The 13,760-nt window shown below is 48.0% G+C and overlaps 1 protein-coding gene across 5 annotated transcripts in view; it reads left to right on the top strand.

Annotated features, from left to right (window-relative positions):
* The window catches only part of ASTN1 (astrotactin 1), a 340,316-nt gene that overhangs the window by 236,115 nt on the left and 90,441 nt on the right, over positions 1-13,760 (top strand). For all 5 annotated transcript variants that reach the window (XM_070077167.2, XM_070077166.2, XM_051858230.3 and 2 more), the window contains 3 exons: positions 6,725-6,891; positions 10,585-10,779; positions 12,158-12,285. In XM_070077167.2, coding sequence (XP_069933268.1) covers positions 6,725-6,891; positions 10,585-10,779; positions 12,158-12,285 — 490 coding nt within the window. The remainder of the gene's footprint in view (positions 1-6,724; positions 6,892-10,584; positions 10,780-12,157; positions 12,286-13,760) is intronic.

The raw sequence follows: 13,760 nt of genomic DNA, 5'->3' as shown, positions 1-13,760 counted from the left end.
AGATCAGAGACTTGACTTTGAGCCTGGTCTGACTCCACTGGGCATCAGTGCCACCACCCCAAATACCTGGGGAATTAGAGCAGTCCTTTGTCATTTGGAGGTGGACAAAGGCATCAGCTGCACTAACTACAGTTGGAGAACTGGCCCGCCTTCCTCCTCTGCACATAAACCCTTATATTCAGTCCTCTGGCTGCTGAACTGGAAGGCTTCCCATACTTTCATGAAAGAGATGCAGAACTCATAGCACTTTGGACCTTAAGGAACCTGGGAAAGGGACAAGGATGTGGAGAGAGACAGAGAGTGCACCTACACGTTTTCCTGACTGATGGGTGGGATTCATGTTCTGTCCACATCAGCCGCTCAACCCTTCTTCTTTCTAGGAAGGCAGGGCACGTTTCTCAGTGGTGCATGGACTCCCACAGGGTTAATTGCTAGCCGGTTAATTGCCTTGTTGTTTATATAATCTCTGAGGACTGGAAACAAATACGTGTGAAAGGCACAGACCTGTACAGACCACAGTCGTGCTGTTCCCAACCAGAACACTCAGCAGCCGGGGACTGTTGAAGTCCCAGCAATGTCCCCAGAGGAGATGTCAGCCACCCAGCAAACCCTGCTGCTTGTCCTCACTGCGGGAGGTGGGGGCAGTGGCAGCTCTCTGTCCCTTTCTTGTATTACTCTGCTGCTGCTGTTAAAAAATCAGTGCAGATTCAAGGGCTTCCCACTACATAAATTTTTTATGGGTGATGTTCAACAAATTCATGGAAGATACATTTCATGAAAAAAGCATGTGTGTTTTCAAAAATCGTTCCACCCATTAAGTTGATTTTTAATTCTATTTTCCCATGAACTTCTTTGAACTTGCCCAGTTTCTTACAATGCAGCGTGTCTCAAATTGTGTGCCTTTCTGGGGGCTCTTGGAGAGGGTCCTTTCCCCTGTCTGTTCAGGCTTCTACAGCCCACTCACCTCGCGTGGCTCAGCGCCGCCCTCCCCATCTTTAAAGCCAGCACCCTTGCATGTTTTCTGACCATTCTTCTGGACGCATCACCTGCTCCATCCAGCTCTGCCTCCTTCTCCCGCTTCTAAGGAAGCCCGTGATCACCTTGGGCCCTGCGTAGATAATCCAGGATAATCTTTGCCTTTCGAGATCCTTAACTTCATCACATCTGCAAAGTCCCTTTTGCCAGGGGAGGTCATGTGTTCAGAGGTTCCTGGGATCATGTCACGAGACGTCTTTGAAGGGACCATTCCTGGGGATGGCAGTGGGGACTGGAGCAGACATGGGCAGGACTCCAGCCTCCCCCCTCCTCCCAGCTTAGAACTAGGGCATCTTCCTTCCTTTCAGAGGCACCCACTGAAGTTCAATATCAATTTGGTTGGGAACTTTGGAAATGATTTTCAATGCCTGGCTTTAAAGAAAAAAGAAAGCCTGCATTGTCATGTTCCTTCTTCATCTTCACATTCATTGTAAAAGTGGTCAAAAACTTGTCTTTGCTGTGTGAGTTTCTGAGCCTCCGTTGGACAGTGGGCTGTGGTGACGGAAGAGAGAGCGGTCAGCTTGCAAGCCTTCTCACGTGTTGGGCACACACCCTCCGTGGCCGGAGCATCACGCTCTAATGAGCTTTTTTTTTTTTTTTTTTTTTTTGACAGGCAGAGTGGACAGTGAGAGAGAGAGAGAGAGAAAGAGAAAGGTCTTCCTTTGCCGTTGGTTCACCCTCCAATGGCTGCCGTGGCCGGCACACCACGCTGATCCAATGGCAGGAGTCAGGTGCTTCTCCTGGTCTCCCATGGGGTGTGGCCCCAAGCACTTGGGCCATCCTCCACTGCACTCCCTGGCCACAGCAGAGAGCTGACCTGGAAGAGGGGCAACCAGGACAGAATCCGGAGCCCCCACTGGGACTAGAACCCGGTGTGCTGGCGCTGCAAGGCGGAGGATTAGCCTATTGAGCCACGGCGCTGGCTCTAATGAGCTTTGAATTACCCTGTGACCCTGCCACGCTTCCCTCCACATGCAGCCCACAGTGTTTCCCATGACATGTGTCATTTCACCCCTGTCAGAGCACAGATGTGTGGAGACCATTAGAGCTGACCATCTCCTGTGCTTGCTGTAGGACAGTAAGCGAGAGAATGCCTCGGAGGCTTCTGGAGAAATGGGAGCACGAAGCTATCAGAGCCTGAAATAAAAATTGAGCTTCGTCCAACTTTTTCCCTTGGGAGAGGCCCAGTGTGGCTTGGGCCTGCCTGTCAGAGCCCGTCAGAAAGTTGTGGAAATCATTATTTGTGAAAGCAATAAGATTGTTAGCTAGTAAAGGCAAACCTACTGTGAGTAGAAATTAGGCTGCACATCGTGTGAGTCTCCCAGGCAATGCGAGGTAGGCGCAGCGGTAGGCGCGTGTCCCTCGACTCCCAGGGGACCTGAAGATGCTCAGGCATCCATGGCTCATAGTCAGCTGCCAACAGAGCAGCACTTGGCCGCGGGGAACAGCAGTGCGCATGTGTCAGGCTTCGCGAGATTTCACTAGCCTCCTCGGTAATGCATCAACCAGCAATCACTGGCAGAAAAAGTGGGGAATGATGGCAAAGAAAAGTTGAATGGGGAAAATCATTCTAATCTCATTAGCAAATTATGCCTTAGACCAGTAATAAGTCAAGAAGCCATGAGCATTTCATGAAAGATGATTAACCTTGTGTATTTTAGGGGTCACAGAAATATGAGCTCATTTGTTAGAATTTCATGAAGGGGGAGGGTTGCTGCCATAATAAATGGAGTTTTCTTCTTGTGCTTGTAGTTCATAAAGTCCCCAGGACTGCCAACCTGTGCAAAAAGAGGTTAATATATGACCTTGGGCCTCTCTCCTAAGCAAACAGCTCTCTTTCAGTGAGCGACTGGAGGCTCCATCCACAGCTAGTACCAGAGAACACCCAGGCTCCTCCTGGAGGCAGGATTTCCTCCTGACCACTGGGCTTTGATTACAGACACAGCAGGAAGAAGGAAAGCATGGTTTAGAAATCATAGTGTCATTTATATTTAAATGTAAATTTTGAGGGAGCCTGTATTATAGAATACCCCCAAAACCCATTAGAGGTATTGCAATAAAACCCCCAAAGGTGGGTCTACTTGTGCAAAGCATTGGAAGCCAATTACACTCGGATGATGGGAGAAGGTAGAAGTTTGTTTGCAGTGCAACAGAGCAAGGAGTCAGGCGGCTATGGCAGCTATGGCTCAATTCCTTGATTCCCTGAGGGATTAAAGGCAGCGAATCGTACAAAAGTGGGGGTTGAGCAGTGCATGATCAGCCCGTGGTTGGACTTCCCATTGGTTCACAGTGGGTGTGACCTTCCTTTGACTGGTCATTGATGAAGTCAATGTGTTTCTTTTGGAATGGCAAAGGTGTGTGCCTGTGTGTCTGGTCCTAAGGGTACACTGGGTATTATGACTTTATTTGATCAGGACCTGTGAGTTCCTGTTATTAGGTTCTTGGAATGGAGGCTGGCATTGAGAAATTAACCCTAGGGAAAACTTAAGTCTTTGTGGTTCAGGGTCTTGGTTCTGGTTTTACCTTTGTGACACTCCTTTAATTTATGAGTTACTCTTTATAGAGTAACTGGGAATGGAAAGAGAGATACTGAGGCCTGATAAAGTCTACGTCAAAGACACTGGGGTAAGGGTTTGACTTCTCCTAGGCTGAATGTACACGCAACAGAGAGATGCTTGAGGAATTAAGCAATTCTTCGTACAGGACTGTCTGCATATATCATCTTCAATCCAACCACACATACACCATTTTACATTAACTCCTTGGGGAATGGGTCATAAGGTTCCCAAGGGTTAAGAAGAAAACTATTTTTGGTTTGTCTTTTTTTTCCAGGAAATCTTTCTAAAACATTTTAGTCAGAAATGCAGCCCAAGTAAGTTATAGTGCCATAAAGATAATTGCATCTTTTTCAATGATTGAGAATCTTGTCTTGCCTTCAAGGTCATCACTCTGAACAGTGTGTGGTGTTCTGTCCTGAAATCTTTGCAGTCATAGTGTGTGTGTGTGTGTATGTGTGTGTGAAGAAGAGAGAGACAGAGATGACACAGAGACAGAAACTATTAGGTTGGGTCTACAAACCCATAATTCATAATTGATCTCAGAATATACTCCAAGAATTTCTTAAGACAACCAGATCAACCATGAATACACAGGGTTGCTTTACCTTGTTGACACCTTGACTTAATTGCTGTGGGGATTCTAGCTAATCCATATTTCATCACATCTGAGAAGCAGCATGGTGGAATGGATACAACACATAACAAGCTTGGGGGTCCGACAGATCTTGGCCCAGAGTCTGATTCTGCCACTTTTCAGTGCTGTGACCTTAGTTTTGCTCATCTGCAAAATGGTGTATGTGTGGTTGGGATTGAAGATGATATTTGTAGACAGTCCTGTACAAAGAATTGCTGAATTCCTGGTGGCTGTTATTATTAGTTTTAGCTCTGTTTATAAGAAAGGAAAATTCAGCTTGAACAAGGCAACTGACTGTTCTCTCTCAATCTCCTAGGGCGGTGTATATAGCAAGTGATCCAATGTAGCATGACAATGGTCTTTTAGGCCGGGGTTTGAAATTCTGGAACAAAGAAAGCCTGCTCCTGTTTCATTGGTGAAGTCTTTGTCAAAAACCATGCTTGAAGGAGCAATCTGAAGACAAGCAGGTGGAGGGACGATGGGAGTCCTGCCTGGTGACTGAGATAGTGGGTGCAAGGTCTGCAGGTGGGAGTAACAGGACTGGCTTCATTTCTGCCTGCTGGTGTCTACTAAGCCTTACAGAATACAAAACATGGACTCACAGCAATCCGTGCAGCCCATTTAATTCCAATCAAACGTTCACGTTTCCATACCCACATCTATGCCTCGGCAGCTGCACAGGTTGAAGCCAGCTTCCTTTTGGTGACACATCTGGCCTGACAGCTGGGTGGGCAAGGCATCTGAAGGATGGGGGGCTAGTAAAACATGGGGTGCAATCCTCAGCTGCCTCGTTTGTTTGTTTACCATCATCTGAAACATCTGGGTTCGCACCACACTGGGCAGCCCTGGAAACTTCCTTAAATGCTGTCACCTTCCAGCTCTCCAACTGCCTTCATGGGGAGAGAGAGGATGGACCTGGCAGGCCCACAGGGGGCCATTTGTTTGGGAAATGGCAGGATTAATGTCAGCAAACAGTGCCTGTCTCTCTGCAGTCTTTGACTAGGGATGGAGGAGGCAGGAGAGGTGGGTGTTCAGAGGTGCACCTGCAGCAGTTCTGGGTACGCAGGCCAAAGTGCTTGGCAGACAAGAGAAAGAACAAGCCAGGAGATGTTGCACGCTGTGTGCCACCGGGTTTTGGAAGTTTGGTTTGGTTTGGATTTGGTTTTTGACGTGTACGTTTGCAGGCTGACAACAGGTGTCTGACACAGACACTCAAAGCCCAGGTTTTGAAGGCGGATCTAGACAGACCCCTGTCAGCCCTGCCCCCTTCTTGCTCCCTGTGTCTGGGCAAGTTAAGCCCCTTGCCCCCTTGCAGCCTGATAGAAAGGACGGGCTTTCATGCAAACGTACAGAACTCATTTCACAGCCAGGAGAAGCAGGATGAAAAAAAATCATCAGCTTTTAATCATAGTCCAGTGCACTGAGGAGTTCATGAATTACTTGACAATGCTAATGGTTTTCTTATCTTCAACCCGGGCTAACATAGGGTGCAGTGAGGTAATATACCTAAAGTGCAGGCTGCTAGTGAGTGTTCAGTAAACCAAGCCTGTTGGATAAGAGACTGACCACGTGCTAATGATGAGGCAGCTAGGTCGTTACCTCTACAGCCCACAGGGTTCATGGTGGTCCTGCCCGCAGCAGCTGTGTGACTTCAGGAGAGCTGAAGTCTGCCTCGGTTTGCTCGAATGTCAATCGGGGTGATCAGTACCCACCTCGTGGGAGCGTTGTGAGGGTTGAATGAGCTAGCGCCGGAGTCAGGCTCAGCCTGGCACAGAACGGGCGCTCCCGACATTCTGCAGCTGCTCATTAAGCCCCTGACATCTCTTCTTAGATTTTCTCCTTTGCTTTCAATTCTCGGGAGTTTATTGAGGACAAGGTCATGCAGAGAAATACCTGGCAATAAGAACGTCTAGCCCAAACTCCAGTGAAGCACCTGTGGGTGCTCACGTAGCAGGTGCCTTGCTCAAGTGTCTTTCCAAGGACATCCTTGATACAGGAGAGTGATGAGAGCAGGCACCCCCACTGCGAGAGCGGACACACCCCTTCCAAGGTCGCAGAGAGGGTCCGCTTGTTCCTTGCGGCTGTAGCCTGGCTCGGTCCATTCTCTCCAACACTGCTGACTGGCACCCACACCGACACAGTGTTTTGAACATTAGGAAAGTCCTCCTTCTTCGAAGTCCAGACAGCGGCACTCCTCCAAGTCCCGAGGGGTATCAGCTAGTGCCCTCTGCTTCTGGCCCTGGCTTTCTCTCTCTGCCAGCCCCAGGCTCTGTTGGGAGGCCAGGCGCACCTCTGCTCCGACTATCTGTGCCCAAGATGTCAAACAAGTCACTGGCTTTCAAAGGGAGTCCAGCGCAGGGGGAAATTCGTGGGGAGTTGCCAATGTGAATTCCTCCAAAGCTGAGTGCTAAAAATAGGTGTCAGTGGTTCCGCTCCGGCTCCCAGAGGACCCAGGGCCCTGATCCCGCTCCTGTGCCGGTCTTTCTGATTGTGCCAGTGCCCCGCCGGACTCAGCCCCATGAAAGACAGCTCCGGCTGCTACGACCGCCACATCGGGGTGGACTGCTCGGACGGCTTCAACGGCGGCTGCGAGCAGCTGTGTCTCCAGCAGATGGCGCCTTTCCCAGACGACCCCACCTTGTACAACATCCTTATGTTCTGCGGGTGAGTGGGGGCCGGGAGGCGTGCGGAGACCCTGGCCCCCGGGAGGCAGTGCATGGATTGGGCACCCCAGGCCAGCCCTGAGGATTATTGATTTATTTAATATTTAATTCTTGATTTATTTAATAAGCCTGTAGCGGGGGTAAGAGCCTGTAGCAGGGAAAGGGGGCCACTTTTAAATTCTGGGCTGGGAGGAAGCAGATGGGAAACTGAGCCTGAGAGATTTAAGGTGGGCTCTCCCAAGAGTTCACAGAAGGGGGCGCTGTGGCGCAGCGGGTTAGGCTGGCCCCAGCTCCCTGCTGCTGTCCATGGGAAAGCAGCCGCAGATGGCCCAACTGCTTGGGCCCCTGCACCCGCGTGGAAGATACAGATGGAGGTCCAGGCTCCCAGCTTCGCCCTGGCCCTGCCTTGGCTGTTGCCGCCATTTGGGAGTGAACCGGTGGATGGAAGATTCTCTCTCTCTCTCTCTCTCTCCCTCTCTCTGTCTCCCTCTCTCCCTCTCTCCCTCTCTCCCTCTCTCCTTCTCTCTCTCTCCCTCTCCCTCTCTCTGTTTCCCTCTCTCCCTCTCTCTTTCTCCCTCTCTCCTTCTCTCCCTCTCTCCCATCTCTGTCACTCTGCCTTTCAAATAAGTAAATGTTTTGAAAAGCTCACAGAAATGTGTATTAGGAAAAACTCGTACACGGATTCCCAAAATCTTTTGGGCCAAAATAAATTTACCTTTTAACTCAATTTTCCATGATCTTTTTGAAGTGCTGTCCTACCTGCCAAGAAAAATTAACCATATGTTTATTTTAATAATTACCCGCTTAAACCAGAATATCCCAAGTTGTGCTTTGTGAAGCTGTGTTGATTAGGTGTTTTGTGACAGGAGCATTCCCTGGCCTGAGGCTTGCAGAAGATTGTGCACAATGAATTGATTACCAAAGAAAGAGGAGGCAAACAATAGAATGGAAACAATAGAAGTTTCTTTACATTCTGCCATTATCATTCCTGTACCCAGCCCCACGCCCGACAGAGGCACAGAGATTCCTCAGTGCACAGGGTCCTTGTACATGGAGCAGCTGGGTCACACACTCTGTTCCATTGGTTCTCAGGATAACTGGGAGGGAACAGAGCAGGCATCTAGGAGAAAGTCCTGATGTACAGTGAGGGTCAGTGGCTCCCTCAAGACTAGAGAATTGGTCAGCGGCAGGATCAGGACTAGAATTCGGGCCCTCCCTGGCTTTGAAACATTGTGCTGTTCTCTCACATTTTAAATTTACACTGCTGGCTGGGATTATATTTAAAGACATTTTCATGCTCTATTTATGAAGTGAATAGAGATTTAGTCCATTCTACACCGTGGTTTGCTTGTCCATCTTTTCTTCCCCCTTTGCCCTCTCTCCAGCCCCTCTTCTCCCTGCAAGGCAGGCAGGGCTGACTTTACACCTCTGCATACCACACTGGCCACCGACTGCAAAAATGACAAACATATAGTTCTTGCCCTCAAGGATTCCGCTATCTAATAGGCTTGCAATGAAAATCAATGTTTTTAGTAATAAAACCATGTGGATTGTCGCTAAAAGCTGGTGCCTGCTAAATAATCATGAAAAGATTATTTGGTGAAGTTATAATGTTATTTTATTGCATTTTGTTGGATTTTATTTCTTTGCAATGGAGCAATTTTCATATTCAGTTTCTTGTAAAACCCTGTTCTGTTAATGGAAGCTTGCTCGAAATTTTAATGTTGTCTATAATGTTATCACTGGGGTTGACCCACTTCAGTAAATAGAAGTGAATTTAGTTGAAGTTCCATGGATTGATTTATTTAATAAGCGCATGTTTGGGCACCTATTTTTTGCAGTTGTCTGATGATAGAGGAAAAACGGGGGATACCAGACCTTGTCCCTCCCCTGGCGGGGGTTTGCAGTGGGACACAGTCCGGAGAATGGGAAGACAGGGCTGCGGGGAAAGGAGAAGCTGTCGACATGTGTGTGGTGGACTGAGAGGGGAGCAGCCAGCTTCAGAGTTCATCCTAGACACACTGTGTCACGGCTCAAAGAGGGAGCCACTTCACTCTCCGCCCAGTCCAAGGTTGGCGCCGTGGAGTCCTCGAGGCGTCCTGGCCTGACGCAGTAGTCCCCAACTGTGCTTTCTCTCCCCTTTCAATCAGCTTGCATGGCCCTGCACAGAGCCTGTCCAGGAAGTCTTTGGTTTGAGGTGCTTTTATAAAGACCAGACCACACGCACTTTTAATTGGAGAGCTCTGCACATACCTGCTCACACAAGCACATAACAGGGCAATGGGGAGACACGCAGGTGAGGGTGCGCTGACATGGGCTCGTCCGCATCTGCCAGTATCGATAACAGCAGCGTTCGGCGACTCCCAGCTCTGTTTGATGCTGCTCAGACTCTTCGCGTTCTGCATCTCAGCCTCCCCAGCAACCCAGTAAAGTGCCCACTTTCTCCCCACCCTCTGGTTTTTATATTTTGGAAACTGAGGCTCAGATAATTCTGTCAGCTGGCCCACAGCCACTCAGGAAAGGGACGAATCATTGCCATTCCTTCCCAAAGCCTGATATTGCTTCTCACCACTTACAACAATGAACCTGTTTCCTCCATATGGGACAGAGGGCTTTCTCTCATTACAACAGTCTGAAGTTACTTCACAAAATCCGTGGAAAATAAAATTAGAGGAAATGTATTTTGGTGCAAAGATGTCTAAATCTGCACATGAGTTTTTCATAATACACGTGTTCTGTGAACTTTTTAAGGCCATTTGTCCTTTCGATGCTAAGAAATGATGTGTTCTAATAGCATGATCATCTTTCGATTCTCAGTTCTCTGTGTATCTAGTTACAGATTCAGTATTCATTTCAGTGGTAGCCAGCTTTATCAAAGAAGCTGTCCTTACTTGAGCTAACAAGTGTATATTCTTCTTAATGTAGCTACAAATGATTAATTAAGAAGTCAATTAACGGCTTATGAGTTGTTGACCCGAGTTTACCCACATCAGTATTGCTTTTCTGTTAGAGCAACTGTAAGTGCACGTGGGGAGGATGCGGCGAGGCAGGTCTCAGTCAGTAGCGCACAAGGTGTTCACACCGTGTGCCCCAGCGTCTGTTTAGTTCAGGAAGGCTGCACTGAATGGAGGGGGAGTTTCCGTGGGTTCATCTTGTATTTGGACACATTCAAACAGAACACAGTCAGGAGATGATAAATCTTTTTAATTTCTTAGTTGACTTGTCACAGGACCAGATTAGAAAGTTATTAATTTCTTAAACACAATGTCATTCCTCTCACTGCCTAATTACCTTTGAAACAAATGGAAGGGCTGGCCATATAGATGGTTCTCCAGAAAGACTCTAGAAGATCTTGGGGTTAAGTGTGTGGATTTATCTGTATGCTTCTCCCTAGTGATTCCTCCCCTGACCTATTTGGGAAATCATACAATTGTTAGAGGAGAGAACACTTTGAAGTTCTGAAAGAACTTATCTGCAAAGGAAAGGTGAGAGATTGGTGTGATCACTTCATGGAAGAATCCTCAGTTTGCAGGCTACAGACACTGTGTTATAAAGGGGCCAAAGTCAAGCTGAACATTTGTAAGCTCTGGCTACCCAGCATTCTCTCAGTGGCGTTTCTCCCCGTTCAGAGTTGGCCTGTCTGCATAGCTCACTGATGAAATAGCTTCTTATCTTGAGTTCTCCACTGTGTCAGGTGCATCGAGGATTACAAGCTTGGCGTGGATGGACGTTCTTGCCAGCTCATCACGGAGACCTGCCCAGAGGGAGGTGACTGTGGGGAGAGCAGGGAGCTTTCCATGAACCAGACCCTCTTTGGGGAGATGTTCTTTGGTTACAACAATCATTCCAAGGAGGTGGCTGCTGGGCAGGTGCTGAAAGGAACGTTCAGGTAAACCGCATGTGCGTGGAGTTCATTGCTCGGGGCCATTGGTGGGGCTTTGCCTTTGAAGGGCTTTCTACTCAGCGTAAAGTTTGTGCCTTGGCGTAAGGGAAACCCAATATGCCTAAAGCGATAGGTTATGTTCTTGCCCATGATCTCTTTCATTCTCCCTTGCAGAATCCAAGAAGTGTGCATCCTCTGAGTGAACAATAAAGTTCTAAATGAGAATTCACCTTGCCCAGGCAGAGACTACCAGATTTTTCATGGCAGCCCCACCACCCACAAAATGCTTAAGTTCCATTTTCCTCCAAAGGAAAGAGCCAGTGTGTGGGGCCATTGAGACTGGTGGTGCTGAGAATGAGATCCAAGGATGCCTGCAAAGCTTTGAGGGCATATTCAAGGTCCTGCCTTTTCCAGCTGCAGAAAGCCTCTATTTGCTTCACAGAGTTCAACCTGAACAATCTATTGCAATGAATGGAATTCAAATGCTAGGATCCAGCTGATTTTTATTATCAGATTTTATAAAAACTTGCAAGAATATAAGATAATGTTGCTTCTCTTTATATCCCTGAAAGTATGTTAGCATTGAATGAGTTTGTTATTGTCACTGTTAAATGGATAAGTACATTTTACAATTTTTTCTGTTTTAACTTCTAACATGGTGAATTACCAGTAGAAGAATGGGGACTTTAATAAAACTACTTGAGACATTCAGTTATTTTTAAGAGTCCTGAAAACAAAGTATTTCAAGCCACGATTTAGAGTATTTCTGGGAGGGTCTCCATTTGACCCCTGCCCCTTTTCTCCCTGTGCTTGGAATACGTATTCCTCAGAACCCATCAGGCAGTGCTGCCCAGGAGGTGGTGAGGGTGTTGTCAGTATTCTGGTAGGAAGCAGTAGTTAACAGCAAGAACAAACGGATGGCAAATGCCCATGCCGGTTCCTGGAATCCGTTGCTTTCTCTGTTACAAAAGGAGAAACTTTCGGTGATAGCCTGGGAATTGGTCTACTAAAGGCATGAGTGAGATGTGCGAAGTAGTCTTGTGGCATCTGCAGTCTTCACTTTGTCTAACAAGGGAAACAGATGTGTCCGGATCTTGAAGAGGAGGGTCAGAGAGTAGGGATTGGGTTGGGAGGGAGGGAAGAATATTTGCTACCTTTTCAGTAGCTATTTTCAGCTGGCTTATTTCTCATCTCCCCCAGCCCTCAGCCTGTCTCCCACACCAGCATATCTCATTCCTGACCTGTATATTGAGTGGGGTTCAAGGTGAGGGAAACGTTTTGGTCCAGGAAGAATTTTTACATGGTGGGTTGAAATGTAGATGGCCCAACCAGAAGTAGAGGGATCACTTGAATATTCAGAAGTGATGGCTTGCTCTGTTTTTAGGCAAAACAACTTTGCTCGTGGATTAGACCAGCAATTGCCAGATGGACTTGTGGTGGCCACTGTCCCCCTGGAGAATCAGTGCCTAGAAGAAATCTCGGAGCCCACTCCCGATCCTGACTTCCTGACTGGTGAGTGTGCCCTCCTGCCTTTATTGAACCAGTTCTCTATGGTTTCATAAAATCAAGACTTTTAAAATATTTATTCATTTATTAGAAATGCAGAGTTACCAAGATAGACTCTTCCATCTTCTGGTTCACTCCCCAAATGGCCATAATAGCTGGGGTTGGGCCAGGCTGGAGCCAGGAGCCAGGTCTCCCCAGAAGGGTGCAGGGGCCCAGGTACTTCCATCCTCTGCTGCTTTCCCAGGAGCTGTAGCAGGGAGCTGGATCAGAAATGGAGCAGCCGGTACTCAAACCAGCACGCATATAGGATGCCAGCATTACAGGTGGCAGCTTAACCCACTGTGCCACAATGCCACCCCAAAATCAAGAGTGTTGACCTTGCTAATTTTGGTCTCTAAACTAGTAATTTCCTTGATACACAATAAGTGCTCAGTCGTAAAACTGAACATTAACAGGATTATTTTTCAGTAAAATTCTTAATGTTATGTAATCATTTGCAAAATGGTCATAATAATATCTTGCTAGTTTCATAAGGATTCTTTTGAAACAAAGAGAACAAGTGTGTAGGGGTTCAAAATTTTTGGTGGGGGAGGCCAGCGCCGCGGCTCACTTGGTTAATCCTCCACCTGCGGCGCCGGCACTCTGGGTTCTAGTCCCAGTTGGGGCGCCAGTTCTGTCCTGTTTTCTCCTCTTCCAGTCCAGCTCTCTGCTCTGGCCCGGGAAGGCAGTGGAGGATGGCCCAAGTGCTTGGGCTTCTGCACCCACATGGGAGACCAGGAGGAAGCACCTGGCTCCTGGCTTCAGATCTGCACAGCGCTAGCTATAGCGGCCACTTGGGGAGTGAACCAATGGAAAAAGAAGACCTTTCTCTCTGTCTCTCTCTCTCTCATTGTCTAACTCTGCCTGTCAAAAAAAATTCTTTTTGGTGGGATTAGAAGAAGTAGCCAGTCAGAGTGGAGTCAGAGAGACAAGCTAATTGTTATCTTCACCTAAATAACCTAACTATCCATGGCTGCTACTGTTGGAGTCCCTGAAACTCACCTATGGGCACTGGGAGCAGAGAGAAAGGGGTAGAATTTGGTTGTCAAATGATCCTGGATTTGCATCCCAACACTGCGATTTTCTAGCTCTGTGACAGTACAGTCTGCACCACAATCCCTCACCTTAAGATGGGATAACAATGCGTGTTCCTCAAGGTTGTGGGATATTTATTTATCTGTGAGAAAGAGAGGGCAAGAGCTCCGTCCTCTGGTTCACCCCTCAAATGCCTGTGATGGCTGGAGTGAAATCTGGGAACTGGGACCCCCGTCCGTAGCTCCCACAAGGATAGCAGGGACCCAGCTACTTGAACCACCGTGTGCTGCTCCCGAGAGTCTGCACTGACAGGAAGCTGGATCTGGAGGCAGAGCCAGGAATGAAGCCCAGGAACTCCAGCGTGAGTGCAGGTGTCTTCGCCACTCGCTCAAATGCCGGCCCCCGGT

Source organism: Oryctolagus cuniculus, chromosome 7 (assembly GCF_051225735.1).
Source record: "Oryctolagus cuniculus isolate XC-2025 breed Fujian yellow rabbit chromosome 7, ASM5122573v1, whole genome shotgun sequence".
Lineage (NCBI taxonomy): Eukaryota > Metazoa > Chordata > Mammalia > Lagomorpha > Leporidae > Oryctolagus > Oryctolagus cuniculus.
The sequence above is the reverse complement of the archived record's forward strand: the minus strand, read 5'-3'. Positions and strand labels throughout refer to the sequence as shown.